Source organism: Carcharhinus amblyrhynchos, chromosome 12, assembly GCF_965287045.1.
Source record: "Carcharhinus amblyrhynchos chromosome 12, sCarAmb.v2.hapA, whole genome shotgun sequence".
Classification (NCBI taxonomy): domain Eukaryota; kingdom Metazoa; phylum Chordata; class Chondrichthyes; order Carcharhiniformes; family Carcharhinidae; genus Carcharhinus; species Carcharhinus amblyrhynchos.
In genome coordinates, this window is record NC_137335.1 from 750926 (window position 1) to 774287 (window position 23362).

General features: G+C 44.1%; 1 protein-coding gene across 1 annotated transcript; it reads right to left on the reverse strand.

The window, feature by feature from the left end:
• Positions 1-1903: 1903 nt before the first annotated feature.
• Positions 1904-23017, reverse strand: cct4 (chaperonin containing TCP1, subunit 4 (delta)). The gene is made up of 14 exons (XM_080199945.1): positions 22745-23017; positions 20157-20209; positions 19967-20056; positions 19633-19741; positions 16259-16401; positions 14883-15004; positions 11073-11205; positions 7275-7414; positions 4053-4149; positions 3817-3927; positions 3549-3679; positions 2613-2847; positions 2409-2522; positions 1904-2108 (listed from the first exon to the last, which is right to left on the reverse strand). The coding sequence occupies exons 1-14, from the start codon at positions 22851-22853 to the stop codon at positions 2094-2096; spliced, it is 1602 nt and encodes a 533-aa protein (XP_080056071.1). The 5' UTR covers positions 22854-23017; the 3' UTR covers positions 1904-2093.
• Positions 23018-23362: the final 345 nt, after the last annotated feature.

The window sequence follows — 23362 nt, forward strand, 5'->3', positions numbered from 1 at the left end:
AAGTACAATTTTATCTTTTAAAAAGCATTTAGACAGTTACATGGGTAAGATTGGTATAGAGGGATATGGGCCCAACACAGGCAATTGGGATTAGCTTAATGGTAAAAACTGAGCGGCATGGACAAATTGGGCCAGAGGGCGTTTCAATAATGTAAACCTCCATCTTATGTATTCCACCATCCTTTGCCCTACATTGGTCCTCATGCCAGTGTTTTCTAAATGCAAGATATAATCAGTAAGAGCTACTCAATCTGCAGTTAATGTACAGGATAAAATTTTACTTGTAATATTTTATCCTGTATATTAATGGCATAGTGGTTAGTGCCACCAGGAAACTAGGTTCAATTCCAGTCTTGGGTGACTGTATGGAGTTTCCACATTCTTCCCGTGTCAGCGTATTTCCTATGGCCACTCTGATTTCCTCCCTCACTCCAAAGATGTGTAGATTAAGTGATTTGGCCTTGCTAACTTATTCCTTAGTATCTCAAGATGTCTAGGTTAGATAAGTTAGCCATGAATGTGTGGAGTTACAGGAATAGGGCAGGGGACAGGGTCTGGATAAGGCATTCTGTCACATAGTCAGAGCAAACTCAATGATAGAATGGCCTCCTTCAGCACTGTAGGGAGGCTATGATTTGCTTATGAACATTTACAAACTGCATGAAATTGAAATTCTCTTTCTGTTAATGGGCATGATTCACAGAAGCAATATTTTAGAGAAATAGTTGAGGTCAGCAAGGTTACATTGCTGAACACAAAACACAATCTATTGAAACTATATTCCGATGGAGGTAATTGAATGAGATTTGTTGTATAAGAAATATGTAGAATTCATTCTTTACAAATATCTAGAATGTACATGGAAAGAATTGGACAAGATTTCTGCTAACATGCTGAAATATTTTAAGCATTATTTTGCATTTACACTTTAAAATTATGAACTCCAAAAAGTACCTCTTAAATGTATGTACAGATAATTATTTGTCAGCGTTCATACTTTCAATGTCAAGCAAACATTTAGTAGACTACGGTTGATTCCTTCAAATGTTTTTCAGAAATCTAATGAGCAATTAAAAACACATATAGCACAGCACACATGGGCAGAATGGAAACTAATTAGCAGATGAATGTGAGCTGGTATATCTTGATAGGAAGAATAGGGAGATTTATTAATCAGAAGTGCAGGTCTAGATATAGTAGAAGGACAAGAAAATCTCAGGACTACAAATACACTAAGAGTGGAGTCACAGGTTAGCAGGGCCACACAAAAGCAAATCAACCACTAGATTTTATTGCTAGAGAGATGGAATTGAATTAAGTATAAATGTATTCTAAACTTGTATCAAACTTTTATTAGACCACTATTCTGGTCATATTTAAGAAAATATATAGAAGTGCACTGGAGAAGGTACAGAGAAAGGTGATACGACAAATGTATGAGTATACCCATCAGGAAACGACCAGCAACCTGGGTCGCTCTCCACTTGAAAAAAGCTGAGGGGTGACCCGAGGTGTTTAAAATTATGAAACATATTAATAGAATGCATAAATAGCTTTCTCTCAGGAAATGCATAAATAGAGGCCATCGATATTAAGACAGACACCAAAAAAAGTTATAGGGAATCGAGAAGAAATTACCTTTATCAAAAAGTAGCAACTACCACAGGGTGTGGTTGAAATAGTATGAAAGCCTTTAAATGGAAGCCACACAAACTTTTGAGAAGGAAATAAAAGGGTTATGATGGCAGATTTAAATGATAATTGGTGAGGAGTTTCGAGGCGAGAACTAATACCAATATAGACTGTTTGAGCTGAATGGATAAATGGCACAGAAATAAGCCAAAGTAATCGTACAGTATACAACAACATAAACGCTCAAAAGTAAAATGTGAATCAAACGAAATTGAATTTCAAAACTTTCAACATTTTATTAAGTTAAAGCATTACTACATTTAGGAAACACAGATGCGGTGACTGCAGTGATAATTTTCATGGAATATCAGAAAGTTGTGTTCAATCACAAGTTGGCATCGCAGATGAATGCATGTGGAATCAAGACATCTCACTCACTTCTGTCGGACACACTACTGAACTTATCGTGCATTAACCTGGGGAGAAAAATAATCCAAATTACTAAATATATCTTGCAAAGACAAGAATAAATTTACATGAAACACATTTTGGTCTGATAACAATACGAACATCAAGCCTTAAACAGCATTAGTACAAGAGTATGCAATTGATGAAAATGGCAAAATAAATATTTTACATCTATATTGCCGAAACTAAATAATTTGCCTGCTCATTTTATCTTCAAGAAAATTATGCTTTTGGGAGCACTATAACAGAGCACAAAGGTCCCTTTTCACACTCCCACCCACCCCTACACATAATTGTAAAACAATTACCACATCATCAATCTTCAAGATACTACGAACTGTTTCTGTAGCTAGTGTCAGGGCACTAAGGGAAACCAACAATGGCTGCACAACCAGCTCCTCCAGAATGTTAGAAATGCCACCCTGAAAAAGAAACAGATTCTGCTGGCAAACAATTTTTCTTCAAATGTACAACTAACAAATAGTAATAAAAATAAGGAATGAAAATATTACCTTTCTGACATTAATTCCTGCAGTCTTTTCTCCTTGTGCATGTCTATTTCTCAGCTCTGTGACAGTGGAAATGGGATTCAGACCAGCATTTTCAGCCAAAGTAGATGGAATAACTTCTAGTGCATCAGCATATGCACGTATACAATATGCCTCCATGCCACTAAGAGTACGGGAGTATTCAGTTAAACGCAGTGCCAGCTCAATCTCAGGAGCTCCACCCCCAGCAATCAAAGCCCTGTTGAAAAATATTAATTCACAGGATTAAACAATAACTTTATTTTATTAAGTCCTGATTGTATCATTGTGTTCATCAGGTTAAGTATTTGCTTATTCAGGGTACACTTCCAACCATTATCTTCATTTAATTATGCGGGAAAGAATCAATAGTTGTGTAAATTTTAACACTAAGTGTCCGGGATAAAGCTGTCAGTGAGCCAGATAGCATTTTCTCAATTTATACTTTTAAAAACACTACGTAGTACCAATTCCAAATTGTCAGGATTTCATTGTACGATCTCCCATGAACAAGAAAATGGCCTCAAAAGTAAAATGATTATTTTCCATCTCCTTGATCATTTGATTTGTTTTACTTCTTTAGGTTTGTTTCACTCAAAGAGAAATCATGTAACCAGAGCACCAATTTTCTGTGACACTGGGAGAAACTATACACTTCTAAAATACAATTTTAAATAGCAGTACATGCAATAATCCAGAAAGGGTCCAGACGTGATTTATATAATTAAAACATAGAAGTGCACAATAAAACCTGATTATTGGTAAGAAGCATGCTTTTAAACTTCTCATATTTAAACTTGACACCTGTCCTATCCTGACTAGACCCTGGAAATACTCCCACCGTTGAAATGAATTGACCAGAAGTAAAAATAAAGTAACAATTAAAAGTTCATTGAAATACGAGTAATCTGGGAAAATTACCTTTTCTTTACCAAGCAACGAATTACACAGAGGGCATCATGAATGGAACGCTCAGCCTCTTCCATTACCAATTTATTGGACCCACGCACAACAATAGATACTGTTTTTCCTGGATTGGCACAGCCAGTAATCTACAATCAAAAGTGATCATTTTAATATAATTAAGTAACTACAATTATATCCAATATTGAATCTTCAGCACAGCCTTTATAAAGTAGAAGCACATGAAAAAAATCTACTGTTCATCACTGAATGTAGTGTTCATTACCTTGACCAGTTTCCCAGAACCATTCAAACGGATTTCTTCTGCCAGTTCTGCAGTGCCCAACATATCTGGCATGAATTGGTCAACATGGGCAACTGGTTTTATGCCAAGAGTCTAGAAAGAAGATAAGTATTTAATTGCTTTTAAGTCATAGATACTTGAAATTAAAATTGATAGTTTGTCAATTTTCCAAATAAATCTAAATTTCATCAAACAACCATCTCAGAAACCTCTTATACCTTACAGATGAACTCAATATCTTCCCTCTCAATATCTTTGATCACCATAATCTTCATCTTATTGAGGAAGTGCAGTGCCAGATCACTAAGTGCATCCCTGGAACAATCATTAATAGTGTCAATCCTGAGTAGAATGGCTCAAACTTAAGGAACAAAACATTTCAGCTTTGTGAATACATGGTTAGAGGAACAGAAAAGATACAATAAAGTCAAATCTCATTTACTGCCTTTTATTGCACTCAAGAATCTTAAGAACATAAGAACATAAGAAATAGGAGTAGGCCATCTAGCCCTTCGAGCCTGCCCCGCCATTCAATAAGATCATGGCTGATCTGTCGTGGCTCAGTTCCACATTCCCGCCCTCTCCCTATAACCCTTAATCCCCTCTCTTATCAAAAACCCATCAACCCGCGTCTTAAAAATATTTTGCGAGGCACCCTCCACCACTTCAACGGACAGAGAATTCCAGAGATTCACCACCCTTTGAGTGAAGAAGTTCCTCCTGAACTCCGTTCTAAACCGCTCCCCCTTTTATCTTGAGGCTGTGCCCCCTAGTCCTACTGTCTTTTTTGAGCGGAAAGAGTCTCTCCTATCCATCCCATTCATCATCTTATATGTCTCAATGAGATCTCCCCTCATTCTTCTAAACTCTAACGAGTACAAGCCCAGTTTATTCAGCCTCTCCTCATAGCTCAACCCCCTCAACTCCGGTATCAGCCTAGTAAACCTCCTCTGCACTCCCTCCAAGGCCAAATTATCTTTGCGCAGGTGCGGCGCCCAAAACTGCACACAGTACTCCAGCTGCAGCCTCACCAATGCCCTATACAGCTGCAGCAAGACCTCCCTACTTTTATATTCAATCCCCCGCGCTATGAAGGCCAGCATCCCATTCGCCTTCCTGACCACCTGCTGCACCTGCAAGCTGGGTTTTTGCGACTCATGCACAAGGACCCCGAGGTCCCTCTGCACCGTCGCCTGCTGCAGTTTTTCTCCCCGTAAGTAATAGTCCTTCCTACCATTCTTCCTACCAAAGTGGACCACCTCACACTTGCCAACATTAAATTCCATTTGCCATTTCCCGGCCCATTCGCCCAGCCTATCTAGATCCTTCTGCAGACTCTCCACACCCTCCGCACAATTTGCCGTTCCCCCAATCTTGGTGTCATCAGCAAATTTCGACACCCTGCACTCGGTTCCCTCCTCCAGATCATCTATATAAATGGTAAAAAGCTGAGGCCCCAGCACCTACCCCTGGCGCACTCCACTAGTCACCATCCGCCAATCCGAATAGCACCCGTTGACCCCCACTCTCTGCCTCCTATTTGACAACCAATCCTCTATCCACGCTAACACCCTACCCCCAACTCCATGTCCCTTGACCTTCTGCAATAACCTCTTGTGAGGTACTTTGTCAAACGCCTTCTGAAAATCTAGAAAGACCACATCCACCGGCTCTCCTCTATCCACCGCCCTAGACACATCCTCATAGAACTCCAGTAAATTTGTCAGACACGACTTCCCTTTAATGAAACCGTGCTGCGTCTGCTCTATCAAGCAATTCCCTTCAAGATGCCTCGCAATTTCCTCCTTAGTGACAGATTCTAACATTTTACCTACCACAGACGTTAAACTAACCGGCCTATAATTCCCCGCCTTTTGCCTGGCACCCTTCTTAAACAACGGCGTAACATTAGCCGTTTTCCAATCATCCGGCACTTCCCCGGAATCCAGCGACGTCTGGAAAATAACCACCAAGGCATCCACTATCACCTCCGCCATTTCTTTCAGAACCCTTGGATGCATTCCATCCGGTCCTGGGGACTTGTCCACAATCAGCCCCTCCAGTCTGTCGAGCACCACCTCTCTAGTAACAGTAATGTCATTAAGACCCTCCAGTCCTACCACCTTTCCATCGCTAACACCCAGCAAATTATTCACGTCCTCCTCCGTGAAGTCAGAAACAAAAAAGTCATTCAATACCTTAGCCATATCCCCATCCCCTACCACTAGGTCCCCTTTCTCATCCTCTAAAGGACCACATTGACCCTAGCCAGCCTCTTCCTTTTTATATATTTATAAAAACTCTTGCTATCCTTTTTTATATTAAGCGCTAGCCCAGCTTCATAGTTTCTCCTACCCTCCTTTATCAACTTCTTTGTCAATCTTTGTTGACATTTAAACCTCTCCCAATCCTCTTCTCGCCCACTACTCTTAGCTACTCTAAATTCCTCCGCTTTTAATTTAACACTTTCCTTCACCTCCTTCGTTATCCACGGCTTATTACCTCTCCTCCTACTGTCCTTTTTGACCATCGGAATAAATTTCTGCTGAGCACCAAGAAAGATCTCCTTAAAGATCCTCCACTGCTCCTCAACAGACCCTCCCTCCAACACGCTGCGCTCCCCAGTCCACATTTGCTTGCTTAAGAACAGAACACAGATGTTTTTGACAAAGCATCAGCGTTAGCCACTCCCAAGCAAATCCAGGCTCCTCCCAGCATGCATTTCTGATTTCAGCAACCCATGTGAGCATTAAGAAATATTAAAATCTATGAATAGTTTGCACATCAAACTTGCATCAACTGGAAGCTAGGTTGAAACCAAATAAACTTACTCAGCTGGCAATTAGATATAGATCTTCCATTCTAATCCAGATTACAAGTCTCAGAAGAGTGTGAGACAAGTCATTTTGCTAATTAACTGCCCTACTCAGGCTCTAACTAACGTTCAATTGATTTGCCAACATCCAATTTGAAATATGGCAAATCGTATTTTACTGTGTTTGAACATTTTTCAAGTTCCTCATAAATGGTGTCTTTGTGATCAGAACAATTTACTATTATATTTAATTTGTATGAAATAGTATGGCCAGCTATGCAAACATAAGGCATCACAAATGTCCTAGTACCAAAAAACACTTACCGAGATAGATAAGGTACAGTGTGAGTAGATACTACATTACTCCATAGCAGAATACCTTTCTAGACCAGCACATCACATCACCAATCATGTGTACAAAAGCAAATTACTGCAGATTGCTGGAATTTGAAACCAAGAGTAAATGCTGGAAAATATCAAGCTTTGACAAAGGGTGATCTGGACTCAAAACGCCAGCAGTTTTTTCTCCTTACAGATGCTGCCAGACCTGCTGAGATTTGCCACCATTTTTTCATTTGGTTAATCATTTGTACAACAAAGACTCATGCCTGATTCAAACAATTACCTTAGAATTGATTTCTGTATGAGCAGAACATTGCATCCAGCTTTTTTGATCTGTTTCACCAAGTTCAAAATGTAGGCTCTCTCTTCACGCAATACACGGTCCATCTGAGCGTAGTCAGAAACTACAACCTGACTTTCCATCTACAGAATAAAAATAACATTTACAAGAAGCTCCTGTTCTCATGCACATTGACTGTTGTCAAAGTCTGAAAGTACCAGTAAGGTTTACTGACAATGATAAAGCTTATAGGGAATAGTATGGTTTATTAATTATAGATTAAAGAAAAATAAATTAATTAACACAATACATTTGACAGGTGATGTGCTTCAACTGTAGAATGAGCGCGCTACTGGTCATGCAAAATCCAGGACAAACAACTCTGTAGTAAGCGTCTGCAGCTGAAGGAACTTCAGCTCAAATCTTAAAGCTGGATGCTGAGATGAGGACATTACACTGCATCAGGGAGAGGGGCGGCTACCTGGACATGTATTACCAAATGACTATCAATAGAATAATTGTTCATGGAAGACAACTGGCCTGGATGAGTATCCATATGAGCACTCAGATCCTGCGCAGACTAGCCAGCAGGAGTATTCGCAGACATCTTTATCCTCTCTTTACACCAATCTGAGGTCCCTATCTACTTCAAGATGATAGAACATACACACTACAGCATAAACAGGCCCTTCGGCCCATGAGTTGCGCCGATCACATCAACACCTACCAACCTACAGACCTATCTACAACCCTCAATCTCATTAAACCCCATATGCTCATCCAAAAGTCTTTTAAAAGACCCCAGCGAGTTCGCCTCCACCACCACTGACGGCAGCCGATTCCATTCACTCACTGCCCTCTGAGTGAAAAACTTACCCCTAACATCACTTCTGAACTTCCCTCCTTGCACCTTAAATCTGTGTCCTCTCGTAGCAACCATTTCAACCCGGGGAAATAGCCTCTGAGAGTCCACCCTATCTATTCCTCTCAACATTTTGTAAACTTCTATCAGGTCGCCTCTCAACCTTCGTCTCTCCAGGGAAAAGAGTCCCAGCTCCCTCAACCTAACTTCATAAGGCATGCCTCCCAGTCCAGGCAACATCCTTGTAAATCTCCTCTGTACCCTCTCAATAGCTTCTACATCTTTCCTATAGTGAGGCGACCAGAACTGCGCACAATACTCTAAATGAGGCCTGACAAGGGTCTTATAAAGTTGCACAAGGGTCTTATAAAGTTGCAGTCTTATAATGATGACCATCATCCCAATATCAAAGAAAAACCAGGCAGCATGCCTTATCATTCGGTGGCTCTGACATCCATCATTATACAAAGAACAAAAAATTACAGCACAGGAACAGGCCCTTGGGCCCTCCAAGCCTGGACCAACCATGTTGCCCGACTGAATTAAAACCCTCTACCCTTCCGGGGACTATATCCCTCTATACCCATCCTATTCACGTATTTGTCTAGACACCCCTTAAAAGTCATTATTGTATCTGCTTCCACTACTTCCAGGCACCCACCTTCATGTAAAAAACTTGCCTCGTACACCTTCTTTAAACCTTGCCCCTTAAGCCTGCACCCCCTAGTAATCGACTGTTCCACCCTGGGAAAAAGCTTTTGACTATCCACGCCTCGCAATCTTGTACACTTCTATCAGGTCTCCCTCAACCTCCATTGTTCCAGTTTCTCCAACCTCTCTTCATAACTAATGCTCTCCATACCAGGCAACATCCTGGTAAATCTTTTCTGTGCCCTCTCCAAAGCCTCCACATCCTTCTGGTAGCGTGGTGACCAGAATTAAATACTATATTGCAAGTGTGGCCTAACTAAGGTTCTATAAAGTTGCAATACAACTTGCCAATTTTTAAATTCAATGCCCTGGCCAATGAAGGCAAGCGTGCCGTTTGCCTTCTTGACTACCTTCTCCATCTGCGTTGCCACTTTTAGTGACCTGTGTACTTGTGCACCCAGATCCCTTTGTCTAATAATTCTCTTAAGGGTGCTGCCATTTACTGTATATTTCCTATCTGTATTAGATCTTCCAAAATGCATTATCTCACATTTGACCAGATTAAACTCCATCTGCCATCTCTCCGCCCAAGTCTCCAACTGATCTATAACCTGCTGTATCCTCGGACTATCGCATCCGCAAATCCATCAATCTTTGTGTTGTCTGCAAACTTACTAATTAAATCAGTTATATTTTCCTGCAAATTATTTTTATATATAACAAACAGTAATTAAGTTATGAAGTGCTTTGAAAGGTTAGTCATGGCACAAATCAATTCTGGTCTTGCCGCTGCCTGGATCCACTACAGTTCACCTATTGCCGCAGACACTATCGCCCTGACGCTATACTCAACTCTGGAACACCTAAATAACAAATACATCTATGTCAGATACCATTTTCAGCTTCAACACCATTATTCCGACAAAACATATCAACAAACTTTGCGGACTACGGCTCGGCTTCTCCCTGTGATTGGATCCTAGACTCCCTAACTCATAGGCCTCGAACATAGAAAAACTACAGCACAAACAGGCCCTTCGGCCCACAAGTTGCGCCGAACGTATCTCTACCTTCTAGGCTTACCTATAACCCTCTATCTTGCAAAATCCCATGTACTCATCCAGAAGTCTCTTAAAAGACGCTACAGTAAGGAAAAAACAACAACACCTTCATGAACATCCTCAACACCGGTGCCTCACAAGGCTGTGTCCTCAGCCCCTTACTATACTCATACATCTACACTGTGCGGCCAAATTCTTCTCCAACTCAATTTTCAAGTTTGCTGACAATACTGCCATAGCAGGACAGATCTCAAACAATGATGAGATGGAGTACACAAATGAGATAGAGAATCATGTGAACTGGTGCAACAACAATAATCTCTCCCGCAATGTCAACAAAATGAAGGAAATCGTCATTGATTTCAGGAAGCGTAATGTTCCTGCCTACATTAATGGGGATGAAATGGAAGTGGTCAAGGGCACCAAGTTTCTAGGTGTCCAGATCACCAACAACCTGTCCTCCATGCCAACGCTATAGTTTAAAAAAAAACACACCAACGCTTCTTTCTCAGGAGGCTAAAGACATTTGGCACGTCCACAACGACCATTGCCACTTTTACAAATTCCCCTATAGAAAGCATTATTTCTGCTTGCATCACAGCTTGGTATGACTCTTGTTCTGTTCAAGGCTGCAAAAAAAACCTACAAAGGGTCGTGAACAAAATCCAGTCCATCACTCAAGTCAGCCTCCCATCCATTGACACTATCTACACCTCCTACTGCCTCGGAAAAGCAGCCAGCATAATTAAGGACCCCACGCACCCCAGACATTCTCTCTTCCATTTTCTGTCAGGATGAAGATACAAAAGCCTGAGAACATGTACCAACAGACTCAAGAACAGCTTCTTCCCTGTTGCCACCAGACTTTTGAACGGACCTACCTCGTATCTTTCTCGACTCCCTCGCTGTGACTGTAACACTACAATCTGCACTCTCGTTTCCTTCTCTATGAATGGTATGCTTTGTCTGTATAGCATGCAAGAAACAATACTTTTCACTGTATCCCAGTACATGTGACAATACTAAATCAAATCAATTCACTTCACTTCACCAAGATAGCCATATACGTTTTATTTGCTCAAAATGAAACAGTACAGCATTTTCACAACTGAATTCTGATTTTCAAACTTAACTGACATTGCTGTGAGTATTAAAGGAATTGTGTTAAGAAACTAAAGCTGATCATGGTTTAATCCTTCAGCTAATTGACAAGAAAAATGTACTTACATCAGTCTTTGGAGCAGACAAACAGAACTGGATGAGCCCAATTTTAGCCTTTTCTACTCGGCTTACACCCGCATTTACTACTTTCTGAGTCAGAACCAGTCCATTCACCAACTCACAGTCATCAATAGTTCCACTGCAAAGCAGATTGAGATTACTTGTAGGAAAAACACATTTTTTAAATAAAAAAGATATGCAAATATCTTAAAAACATACGTTCCACTTGTGAAGACTGTTATCCCGTTAACTGATGTTTGCCAAGTGAAGTGTACCCAAGCTCAGCAGAGTTTTAAGATAAAACTTTCCGATTGCTGATTTTATGTCAAAAGACTACCGTTGGAATCAAGGTAATTTGTGTGATATATTCAATGACAAAACCTCAGAAGCAAATAATGCTGTTGTGGCAGACTCTAATCCACTAACTGAGCCAGACTGGAGTTCAAAGGAACCCTAGCTGATCGACAAACTAGCCTGATATAAAAAAAAGCCTTGCAGTTTTGGCTGGCTAATTTCTAATACTGCATAGATGTGAAGGACAGTAATGGGTGGGTTGAAGCATGAACCTTTCAATCAGTCCACAGACAATTGAAACACCTGTTCCGGGTGGATGGGTGAATGGATTTGGCAAGAGGGGTTAAAACTAATTTCTTCATTGTTTCCCTCTTTATGAGCAATGGCATATTTCCCAACCCCTCAGTAGATCTGACAGCAGAAGGGCATGTTAGTAGACTAGGTGAAAAGGGCATATGGGCCACTTGCCCTTATCAAGCAAGGCATATCTTACAAAAGCTGGGGTTGGAATTGTATAGAACTTTGGCGAAGCCTCAGCTGGAGTACTGTGTGCATTTCTGGTTGCCACATTATAAGGACGTGAATGCACTGGAGGGGGTGCAAAGGAGGTATGTCAGGATGCTGCCTGGGATGGAGCATTTACTTTATGGAGAGGTTGGATAGGTTTGGGTTGTTTTCGTTGTAGTGGAGAAGACCAAGGGGGGACCTGTGTACAAGATTTTGAGGGGCATGGACAGAGTGGATAAGGAGCAGCTATTCATTCACCTTAGTTGAAGGGTTAATCACGAGGGGACATAGGTTCAAGGTGGGGGCAGGAGGCGTAGGGAGAATGTGAGGAAACTTTTTTTATCCACAGAGCAGTGATGGTCTGGAATGCACTGCCTGAGAGGGTGGGTAGAAGCAGGTTGTCTCACATCTTTTAAGAAGTGCCTAAATGAGCACTTGGCATGTCAAAACATTCAAAGCTGTGGACCAAGTACTGATAAATGGGATTAGGTGGGAGATCAGTTGTTTCTCGCATGTCAGTGTGGACCCGATGGCTGTAGAGCCTCTTCTGCACTCTGAGGTCTTAGTTCCCCAGTCCTCAGAAAAAAAAATTCTATTTTTTATTGTTATGCAAGTTGTCTTTTGAAAGAAAGAAGAAAGTAAGTATGCATTCATTCTCTCATTTACACGGTCATGTGAAGCACATAACTAGCAGGGACAATTCCCAGTTGCATTTTTTGGGTCGAAATCTGAGTTAGTGTATCAGCAAGGACATTGGGATGGGGAACATTTGCTGACGTGAGAAGTTTCATCACAGTTGGAGTTCTGAATTTTCCATTCAAAGCCATTGGCTTCAGAACTCTTCCTGTCCAACTCCTGGTTAAGTGTCCTCTAAGGTCCTCGTGTCTGTGTGGGTTTCCTCCAGGTGCTCTAATTTCCTCCCACAATCCAAAGATGTGCAGGTTAGGTTGATTGGCCATGTTAAAATTGTCCCGTAGTGTCCTGAGATGCGTAGGTTAGCGGGATTAGTGGGTAAAATATGTAGGGATATGGGGGTGGGATTGTGGTCGGTGCCGACTCGATGGGCCAAATGGCCTTTTTCTGTACTGTGGGGTTTCTATGATTTCTATATAAAGGGTCTGGGAGTTTTTATAGGCTGCTCAACGCACAAGTGCGAGTAACGGTCCTGCTGATCTTCAGGGGAATGCCAGGTATCTCACTGCAAGTGTCTGGTCTTTTGATCTCAGTTAGGGCTAAGTGGCTCTGGTCCAGCTGAGTTCCTCCCTGACCACCTTGGTAATCTGGGGTTTAGCTGTTCAAACACAGGGTCTGTAGTTAGGCTGAATGTTTTACTGGGACGTTGGCCTCTGTCGGGCATGAGAACCAGTAATGTTCCAGTTACTGCTGCCAGTGCTTTGAATTAGCACGGGAACAGGCAGGCAATCTGCTGAATCTGCAACAGCCTTTTTGGGCCCAGATGATAAGACTGACTTCTGTTAGTGGCCTCACCTACATCAATAGAGTAGGGCTACAGTTCGGCTGCCTAGTGGATTGTTACAAATCATTTTAACTACCGTCAGCAGCCCTATCGGGTCACCTTGCGATTCTGCACTTAGGTGGGCGAGCATGGATCCACTTGTCACAATTTCTCTGGTCAGTTAGATGGTAGGCACCTTGCCTTTCAGAACGCAATTGTCCTCTAGTGGTTGGTGAGCACTCACTGTACCATCCTGTGACTTTTCAATTAAGCGAGGCTTCACCCTCATTCATTTGGAACATTCCTGGTCCCTGCTTAAACTTGCCATCAGGTTTACTGTGAGACCAACAACTTATTTAAAGACCTCAGTTTGGGAGTGAGCACTCTGTTTCCTGGAACACCACTGCCAGGTAGAGATATAGCTCTGGCTACACTGCCTTGTGGCTTTTCAAAGGGAAGAGGCATCTCACTCCCTATCTGCTCATCAGTTTACAGACTCCCTTGATCTTCATTTAAATTCAGAAAGGTTTTGCCAGCTAAACTACCGTCAATTTCTTAACCTTGTTTTTCCTGGTTTACTAATTTGATTTCCTGCAGCTCTTGGACTACATCTCCTTCATGTTCTCTTTCCCTGCTCTGGGATAGTTTGAAAGTTTATTTTAAACTGTACTGGCCCTTCCTGGATCAGTTTAGCCTTACTGGCTTAACTCCAGCCTTGTTACATTCATGCTCGATCGTTATGGGATTTAGTTTAGCCTTTTGGGCCTCAAACCATTCCCCAGCCTTCCTGCATATTTTATTCAAGGGGCTGGTTTAGGTTTTCCTCCAACATCAAGGATTGAGAGGCCCTTGCCCTACAGCAGTACAATTGACTCGTTCACATTTTGGGACAAACAGAGTAGATATGGTTCCGAAAAGAAGTTTGCCCAGCTCAGACACAAACTCAGAAAGGGTAGGTTTCTGTAGCGAGATTCTCTGCTACTGGGGCATTCTTCAGGAGCCTCCTCATATACAGCCCTATCCGACTTATAGGCTTTCCTCAATTCCCAACAGTTGGTTCTGGAACAACCTGGTTTATTACAATGGGAACACAAGGGTTTGCATAGGTTCTTCTTTTAGCTCAAAGACTTCTCGCACCCTCCTTGATGCTTGTTTTTCTGGGCAGGGAGGCCTTTTGTATCTATATTGCCTGGCTTATCTTTTCAACGTTCATGGGAATGATTTGGAGCCATTCCTCATGTTTGAATGTGTAAATAAACTACATTTCTAATTCAAATCAAGAGTTTGCTGTGAGTCACTTTAAAATTAAACATTCTGCTAAAGGATAGACTGTGAGAAAATTAAAGGAGTTCAGTTTTGCCTCCCTCCCTATCCATAACAATATCCATTCTCAACAAACAAGATGGGAGTCAACCAAAATCACATCAAACAATGAAGCTGCTAAATGAAATAATGATCCAAAACCGTTTCCCTTACGTTCACCAAATTATTGCGATAATTTTTAAGTTATGAGAATCCAGACATGAATTGCTAATACATTCACGGACATTTGTTCTTACCCTAGTTTCCGGACAATTTTGATATCTCGGAGATCCACACTAGTGGCAGTTGCAGGATCAATTACATTCATTACTGCATCAACACTCATTGGCGCAAGGAGGTTGGCATACTGAGAAACAACCTACAAAATAAAAACGCAGCTTATTTCAACTCCGTGCTTTGTCTTAGCACCTTGAGTTGAAAATACTAATCACTTAATCAGTGCTGAAAGATAGATGGTAACATTATCAGCATCAATGTTCTCCCTCAGCACTTTCACACACCTGGGATTCCTGACTTTATAGCTTCCATTTTGGAAATAGGCACACTACATGTTAACTTTTTTTCTTCCCTTCTCTCCGTCAGACTTCGTGTCTCAACTATTATCTGTCTCTCCTCTATCACACACCCTTCACTGTTAGGTTGAAAAACGTCTTAAATTCAGACACACCTCTCAGTAACAAAGCACTGCAGCAAAGCAATACTGAGGCATTCTCAGTCCAGTCAAACACTCTTCTCTATAATCCAGGTTTTTTTTTGAAAGGAATGTTCTCTAGACTGGTCAAACAGCTTGAAATATACAAGACTCTTTACTATGGCTATTAATATTCCAGATTCAGCATTACCAACCTTGGGTGTTCTCTGTTTCAGCAGTACAATGGATTCACCAGAGATGGGCACACAAATACAATCAGGTAGGACCTTCTTTGAGCCCTCAATGTCTATTCTAAGTTTCATCGAATCAAAATAAACATTCCCAAGGGAACCTTCCGACGATCACTACCTTTCCCACCCAACTGACGGTCAGCAATCCTCCACGCTAAGGGATAAACCTGGATGTAGAAGGTACTCTAAATGGAGAAATTCAAGTTCCACAATGGCCAGGAGAATCACTACAAAGGATGCATTTGCCAAATTCTGTGCCTGTGTCTAGACTTAAAGGAATCAATGTAAGTGAAATTCAGTACAAGTGCATGAAACCGATTCAGGTGCTTGTAAACAACTTCAGCCATAGAAATCAATTCAGTCCATATCACCAGACATTAAGTGATTGACTACACAGAACATAGTAACAGTTATGAATCTCTGATAACAAAAAGTGATTGGATTTGAAGTTTTCCAAAATAACCAATCCTGAATTAATGAATGAATGCTGCTGAATAAATCTACATGTCATCCAATCAACTGGCATCAAAATGTTCAGATACTAATTTGCAGATGTTGCAATATATTAAATATACATCTATCTCAGAAATGTTATAATATGATTTAAGTGCAACAAAATAGTTACGGAAATTGTTAATGACCTGTAATTTATGCAATATTCTTATTATACTTTGTAGCATAGCACATTAAGAATGTAGTGAACAGTATGAACCATAATTAAAAGCCTTACTTTGGAGCTGAGAGCAGTGGTAGCACTATTCAGGAGAGATTCTCGGTCACTTAGTTCCACAGGTTGGGCAATCCCATTCAAAATCTCCATTCCCTTTTCTAGGGCCTTTTGGAAAGACTCGGATATGATTGTAGGATGGATTCCTTTAATGAATAATTGATCGATCAATTTTGTAAAAATGAAATAATAATTGATTCAAACTACTTGCACATCCTATGTTCCTATGAATGAATTTTTATAAAAAAGTATGAAAATAATCAACATTAACAACTATATACAGAAAACACTGGAAATAAAAGCAACACTTAGAAAGAGAAATGCCAAGTAATCCAGAGAAGCAGGGTAATGCAGCCCAGGTTTGCATCCCACCACAGAGGATGAGGAAATCTGAATTCATTGAAGTAAACCTGCAATTACAAGTCTAGTGGTGACCATGAAGTCATTATCAACTGTCGTGAAACCACCTAGTTCACTAATATCCTTTAGGGAGGGAAATCCATCATCCTTAATTGGTCTGGCCTATGTGAGATTCCAGACCCATGGGAATGGTTTTAACTCTTAAATGCCCTCTGAAATAGCTTAAGGATGAATAAAAATGCTGGCCTTGCCAGCGACATCCACAGTATAAGTATACTCTTAAAACTGTAAACTAAAAGGCAAGCAAGCATTTAATAGAGTAAAAGAAAAAGAGGATGCAGGGGTAGGTAAGATGCAGAAATAGCAAATACTTCAGAGGGGGAAATGATTGCTGCATTACATGCAAAATGCTAAATAGAATATTGTTGGATATATAAAGGATCAACAAAGTAGTATAAAGACACTAAAAGAACTTGCAAAAAGGCCTACATAGAATCAGAAAATATGGAAAAGAGTCTGGCTTTATTACTTTGGACAGAAGATAGAAACAGCCTGCGTTAAGTTAGCAAACAAAGCTTGGACAATAGTGTCACTTGGGCAGGAGTGAATGAAAGCAGAGCTCCACAACAATGACGACATATTACGGCAGAGTGGATAGATAACCAAAAGAGAAGGCATGAAATAAGAGTTCAATAAGTGTTTGGAACTCACTCAGGTAGGACCAAGGACAGAATGAAATCAAGGCTTTTTGCAGGTAAAGAATAAGCAAGATTAGCATTGATAAATCAATTGAAGTAACACTTTACTGGATCAGTAAAGCCAAGGTAAAGACTGAGCCAATGCTATTGGGGAAAGAGGCTGTGAGCATGCAAGAGAAAACTAAATTGATCTGAAAGTGGAAGAGCTGAACTGAAATCCAGATGGATAAAGCTGATCGAGAGGCAAGTAGCAAGTACCCAGAAAAACTATGGCTGTAAATCGCAATAGAAACATTTACAGAAAATAGCAGGACTAGGCCATTCAGCCTCCAAGTCTGCTTTGCCATTCATTATCATGTCTAATCATCAAATTCAATATCTTGATCCCACCTTCCCCAATATTCCTTTAGCCACAAGCGCTATATCTAATTCTTTCTTGAAATAACAATGTTTTGGCCTCAATTATTTACTGTGGTAGTGAATTCCACAGATTCACCACTCTATAGGTGAAAAAATTCCTCCTCACCTCTGCCCTAAAAGGCTTACCCCTTATCTTCAAATTAATTTGAAACCTGTGCGCTTACTTTCAGCAACGAAGGTCTCACCGAGTATTCACCTCTCTCAACTTACATCTATTCAAATAATCTGTCTTCCCATTGTGGCTACCGAAAAGGATAATCTCTCATCCATCCACATTATACTGCACTTGCCACACATATGCCCACTCAGTCAGGCTGTCCAAATCATGCTGAAGCATCTCTGCATCCTATGTGTAGCTCTGTTTGCTTCAGTCTATGCAAATATTTCATTTTAAGATATCTTTGCCTGTGGACAATTACATTTAAATCCTAGAGTGTAGGGGTTAACTAACTCAGCTAAGCTGAACAATTGTAGTTATCTTAACTATATGTAGAATCAGAAAGCATGATGGGTTAGCTAAAAACTGACTGCATTCCTGAAGGGTACACAATGCAGGCAAACAAGTTTCCCATAACTCCTCAATGCACCCCCCAATCCAACTCTATCATCTGCAAATTCAGAGACGATACATGTAGTGCCCTCATCCAAATCATTGTGAACAGTTGGGGTCCGAGCAAAAATCTCTGTGGAACCTCACTAGTCACTGTCTGCCAGTCAAAAGAGATCTATTTATTCCGACTGTTAGACTTCCTGTCCGCTAACCAGCTTTCTATCCATCTCAAAACAGTACCCACAATCACATTCACTTTAACTTTACATAATAATCTTACGTGAGACCCTGTCAAAAGCCTTCTGAAAATTTAAATAAATTACCGTCCTAACCACTGAATAACCCTCAATGTTTAGTTCCAATCCTTGGTCACCCATGTCTCCATAATCCCAGCTCCTTTCAAAACCAGGTGCACAACCAAATTCATCCATTTTATTTCTAACTCTCCTAGGGTTCCACTACAAAACCTTAAGGCTAGTTCTTTTAACAACTGTGACAATAGCTGTTTCTGACCCTTGATTTCTCTGCCTTTTGCTTTTCTTATTCTCCATGCTATCTTTTTTGTCATTCTTGATTCCCTCTGCTCTGAATCCTTACATAGGTTCCCATCCCTCCGTCATATTAAACTCTCCCCAACCACTCTAGCAAGTACATCCCCCCAGTACACCAGTCTTTCCTAGACACAAATAGCAATGACTATTTTATAGAAATCTTCAAGCCTTTACTTTGAAAAAGGATCATCACATTTATGATACATCTTTATTGAATGTTGGTTGCAACTCTTGTTATTGTATAACAATGAAAGAGAGAGACAACGGACAAGCAACAGAGAAGATTCGAGGATGATGCCAGAAATACAAGAGGCGTACATCAGGAGACAAGGTCTCTTTTCCCTAAAGTAAAACGCAGACTAAGAGGTAACCTAAAAGATCTTCAAAATTGTGAAAGAGTTTGAAGAGTGGATGCAGAGGGAATGGTTCCTTTTGTGCTCTTGTTAGAGTGTAATGAGACCCTATCAATACTAGATAGCCTCCAAGAATAGGAAATTCAGAAGAAACTTTAGCTAAATTGGCAAGTGTGTGGAACTTGCTACCAAGGAATAGTTGAAGCAAATAGTCCTGATGCATTTAAGGTGGCGCTAGACAAGTGGGAAGAGAATAGATGATTAAGATGGGAGGATTCAGAGTTGGAAAGATTTGAGTGGAACATAAATATTATCATAGACCAGTTGGACTGGCTGGCCTGTTCCGGTGCCATACATCCCATGTATTAAATCCGATGAAACAATTTCATCCCAACACTTAAATCCATATTAAAAGATAGTTTGATACAGTAATTATAATACAAACCTTTTTGAAGCAGTTTAGCACAGTAGTCAAGCAAAGCTCCTGCAATTACCACAACAGAAGTGGTCCCATCACCAGCTTCCACATCCTGAGCCTTTGACAACTCCACCAGCTTAAGTCAAAGAACATAAATAGCTATGAGATTACAAACATGAAAATGCTGCAATCTTGAAATGTCTATTAAAGAAGAAACAATAAATATTTAAGATCAAATAAATAAGAAATCAAAACAATGGAGCTGTTTTTCGATAAAAATGTTTTCTAGTTAATTACTCCAATTTAAGAAAATCTGGCAGATCTTATAACAAACGTAACAGAGTAGCTTCACAACATTTACCATTTTTGCTGCGGGGTGCAAAACCTGCATTTGCTTCAAAATTGTTGCTCCATCATTGGTGATTGTCACATCACCTTTTCCATCTTGGATCTATGGGAAAAATAAACTAGCTAACACAAACCATAAATGAAAAGGGCAAAACACGTGCGTCAATGTACAAGTTTCAATAATAAATGTGACAGGACTTCACCATTTTATCCATGCCCTTTGGGCCAAGACTTGTCCTTATGGCATCGGCGACAGCTGAAAGAGAAGGATATTTTGTAAAAATTTATAACTTATCCCTCTTAACAACATGCAGCCTCTCCCCCATCAGCTCCACCCCCAGTTGCCCAAAACACTCCAGCCTGTCTCAACTCCCCAAATTTCCAGCCCATGTCAAACCCCAAACCCCCCTCCATCTTCAGAAATTCCCACCCCTTCCTCAATGTCCCTCCATTTCCCCTACCTGCCAAATAACACTGAAGAACCACCCCTCCGTCCCCAGCCACCCCCACCCGTCCCCCAAGGAACATGCCCCCACTCCCGCCCACCCCGTGGAACATGCCCTCTGCCCCTGCCCTCTCCCCAAAGGACCCCGCTCCGTCCACACCCCCCCGCAGAACCCTCCTCTGTCCGCACCGCCCCTCACAGAAACCCCCTCCCCCCACACCCACCTTACCCCCCACCCCAAGAACCCCCCTCCCCACGCACCCACCTCTACGAGCCCCCCTCCCCCCGCACCCACCTCCCCGACGAACCCCACCCACGAACCCCCTCCCCCTACTCACTTCTATGAGCCCCCCCCCGCACCCCCCTCCCCCACCCACGAAACCCCCCCGTCCGCACCCACCTTCCCCCCACCCACGAACCCCCCCTCCGTCCACACCCACCTTCCCCCCCCCCCCAAGAACACCCCCTCCGTCCGCACCCACCTTCCCCCCCCAAGAACACCCCCTCCGTCCGCACCCACCTTCCCCCCCCCAAGAACACCCCCTCCGTCCGCACCCACCTTCCCCCCCCAAGAACACCCCCCCGTCCGCACCCACCTTCCCCCCCCAAGAACACCCCCCCGTCCGCACCCACCTTCCCCCCCCAAGAACACCCCCCCGTCCGCACCCACCTTCCCCCCCCCAAGAACACCCCCCCGTCCGCACCCACCTTCCCCCCCCAAGAACACCCCCCCGTCCGCACCCACCTTCCCCCCCCCAAGAACACCCCCTCCGTCCGCACCCACCTTCCCCCCCCCAAGAACACCCCCTCCGTCCGCACCCACCTTCCCCCCCCCAAGAACACCCCCTCCGTCTGCACCCACCTTCCCCCCCCAAGAACACCCCCTCTGTCCGCACCCACCTCCCCCCCCCCAAGAACACCCCCTCCGTCCACACCCACCATCCCCCCCCAAGAACACCCCCTCCGTCCGCACCCACCATCCCCCCCCAAGAACACCCCCTCCGTCCGCACCCACCTACCCCCCCCAAGAACACCCCCTCCGTCCGCACCCACCTATCCCCCCCAAGAACACCCCCTCCGTCCGCACCCACCTACCCCCCCAAGAACACCCCCTCCGTCCGCACCCACCTACCCCCCCAAGAACACCCCCTCCGTCCGCACCCACCTTCCACCCCCCCAAGAACCCCCCCTCCGTCCGCACCCACCTTCCACCCCCCCCAAAGAACCCCCCTCCGTCCGCACCCACCTTCCCCCCCCAAGAACACCCCCTCCGTCCGCACCCACTGTCCCCCCCCCCACAAGAACCCCCCCTCCGTCCGCAACCCCCCATCATCCACACCCACCCCCCGCAGAACCCCCCCAATCTACATCCTCCTTCCCCCCTCCCCACAGAACTCCCCTGTCCCCACCCCCCTCCCAACAGAACCCATCCCCACCCACCCTCCTGTAGACACCCCTCTATACCCACACCTACCCCCGTGCAAGCCCCCTATTGTCTCCATCTACCCCCCCCGTCCCGACCAACTCCTCTGCAGTCCCTCCACCCTCCCCACCGACACCGTCCGCAAGATCCTCCCCCCTCTCGCTCTCTCTCTCCCCCCCCTCGCTCTCTCTCTCTCCCCCCCTTCGCTCGCTCTCTCCCCCCCACCCTCTCTTCCCCCCCCCCGCGCTCTCTCTCCCCCCCCCCCGCGCTCTCTCTCCCCCCCCCCGCGCTCTCTCTCCCCCCCCCCCGCGCTCTCTCTCCCCCCCCCCCCGCGCTCTCTCTCCCCCCCCCCCCGCGCTCTCTCTCTCCCCCCCCCCGCGCTCTCTCTCTCCCCCCCCCCCGCGCTCTCTCTCTCCCCCCCCCGCGCTCTCTCTCCCCCCCCCGCTCTCTCTCTCTCCCCCCCCCCGCTCTCTCTCTCTCCCCCCCCCCCCCGCTCTCTCTCCCCCCCCCCCGCTCTCTCTCTCCCCCCCCCCCCCGCTCTCTCTCTCTCCCCCCCCCCCCGCTCTCTCTCCCCCCCCCCCCGCTCTCTCTCTCTCCCCCCCCCCCCGCTCTCTCTCTCTCCCCCCCCCCCCCCGCTCTCTCTCTCTCCCCCCCCCCCCGCTCTCTCTCTCTCCCCCCCCCCGCTCTCTCTCTCTCTCCCCCCCCCCGCTCTCTCTCTCTCTCCCCCCCCCCCGCTCTCTCTCTCTCCCCCCCCCCCCCCGCTCTCTCTCTCTCCCCCCCCCCCGCTCTCTCTCTCTCCCCCCCCCCCCCTCTCTCTCTCTCCCCCCCCCCCCCCGCTCTCTCTCTCTCCCCCCCCCCCGCTCTCTCTCTCTCTCCCCCCCCCCCCCGCTCTCTCTCTCTCCCCCCCCCCCCCGCTCTCTCACCTTTCGCCGCTGAGATGTTACTGAAGCGAATCTGGGCCGGTTTGTCCCGGTCCTGGTAAACCCCCTTGCCCGCGGAGCTGGGGCCTTTACTGGAGTTTTTCTCGGGCATGGTGATGTCGGTGCTGGCGGGGGGAGTGTGGATGTCGGCGAGAGGGTGCGGATGGCGGTAGGATGGGTGCGGATGGCGATGGATTGCACTCTCCGGCCCGCTCTCTCAGGCGGAGCCGCTCCCTGTGTCTGAAGCGGAGAAACTTCCAGAAAGCCGCAGGCCCCCGGCCTACCGGGTGACGTCAGCGGCTGTCCAAACAGAAGCCGGGCAGGTTATTTTGATTAATTCTCAGTTAAAGTTAATATTTCAAACACTGAAGTGGAAATAAAATGCTGGGGATCTGAAATAAAATCAGAAGGTGCTGAGAAAATGCGGGAGGTCCGGCAGCAGCTGTAGAGAGAGCTGAAGTTTGCAGAGGGAAGGCCAGCTTTCCCCTGCAGAGGCTGAGAGCCATCCTCAAACACTTCATCCCACAAACTTTTACCCATCTCTTCAGCAATGTTACAGATGAATACAAAATGTGGTTAACATAAAATTATGACTCAAGAAATAGAACTAGGATCTTGTGA

What these genes read in the sequence shown, in the direction of transcription:
- cct4 (XM_080199945.1), bottom strand. Translation starts at nt 22,853, where the DNA reads ATGCCCGAGAAAAACTCCAGTAAAGGCCCCAGCTCCGCGGGCAAGGGG. An exon ending in TAACATCTCAGCGGCGAAAG is followed by an intron (nt 20,210 to 22,744) that starts GTGAGAGAGCGG and finishes CTTCTCTTTCAG; the next exon opens with CTGTCGCCGATGCCATAAGG. An exon ending in TGTCTGCTCCAAAGACTGAT is followed by an intron (nt 7,415 to 11,072) that starts GTAAGTACATTT and finishes TTTATTCTGTAG; the next exon opens with ATGGAAAGTCAGGTTGTAGT.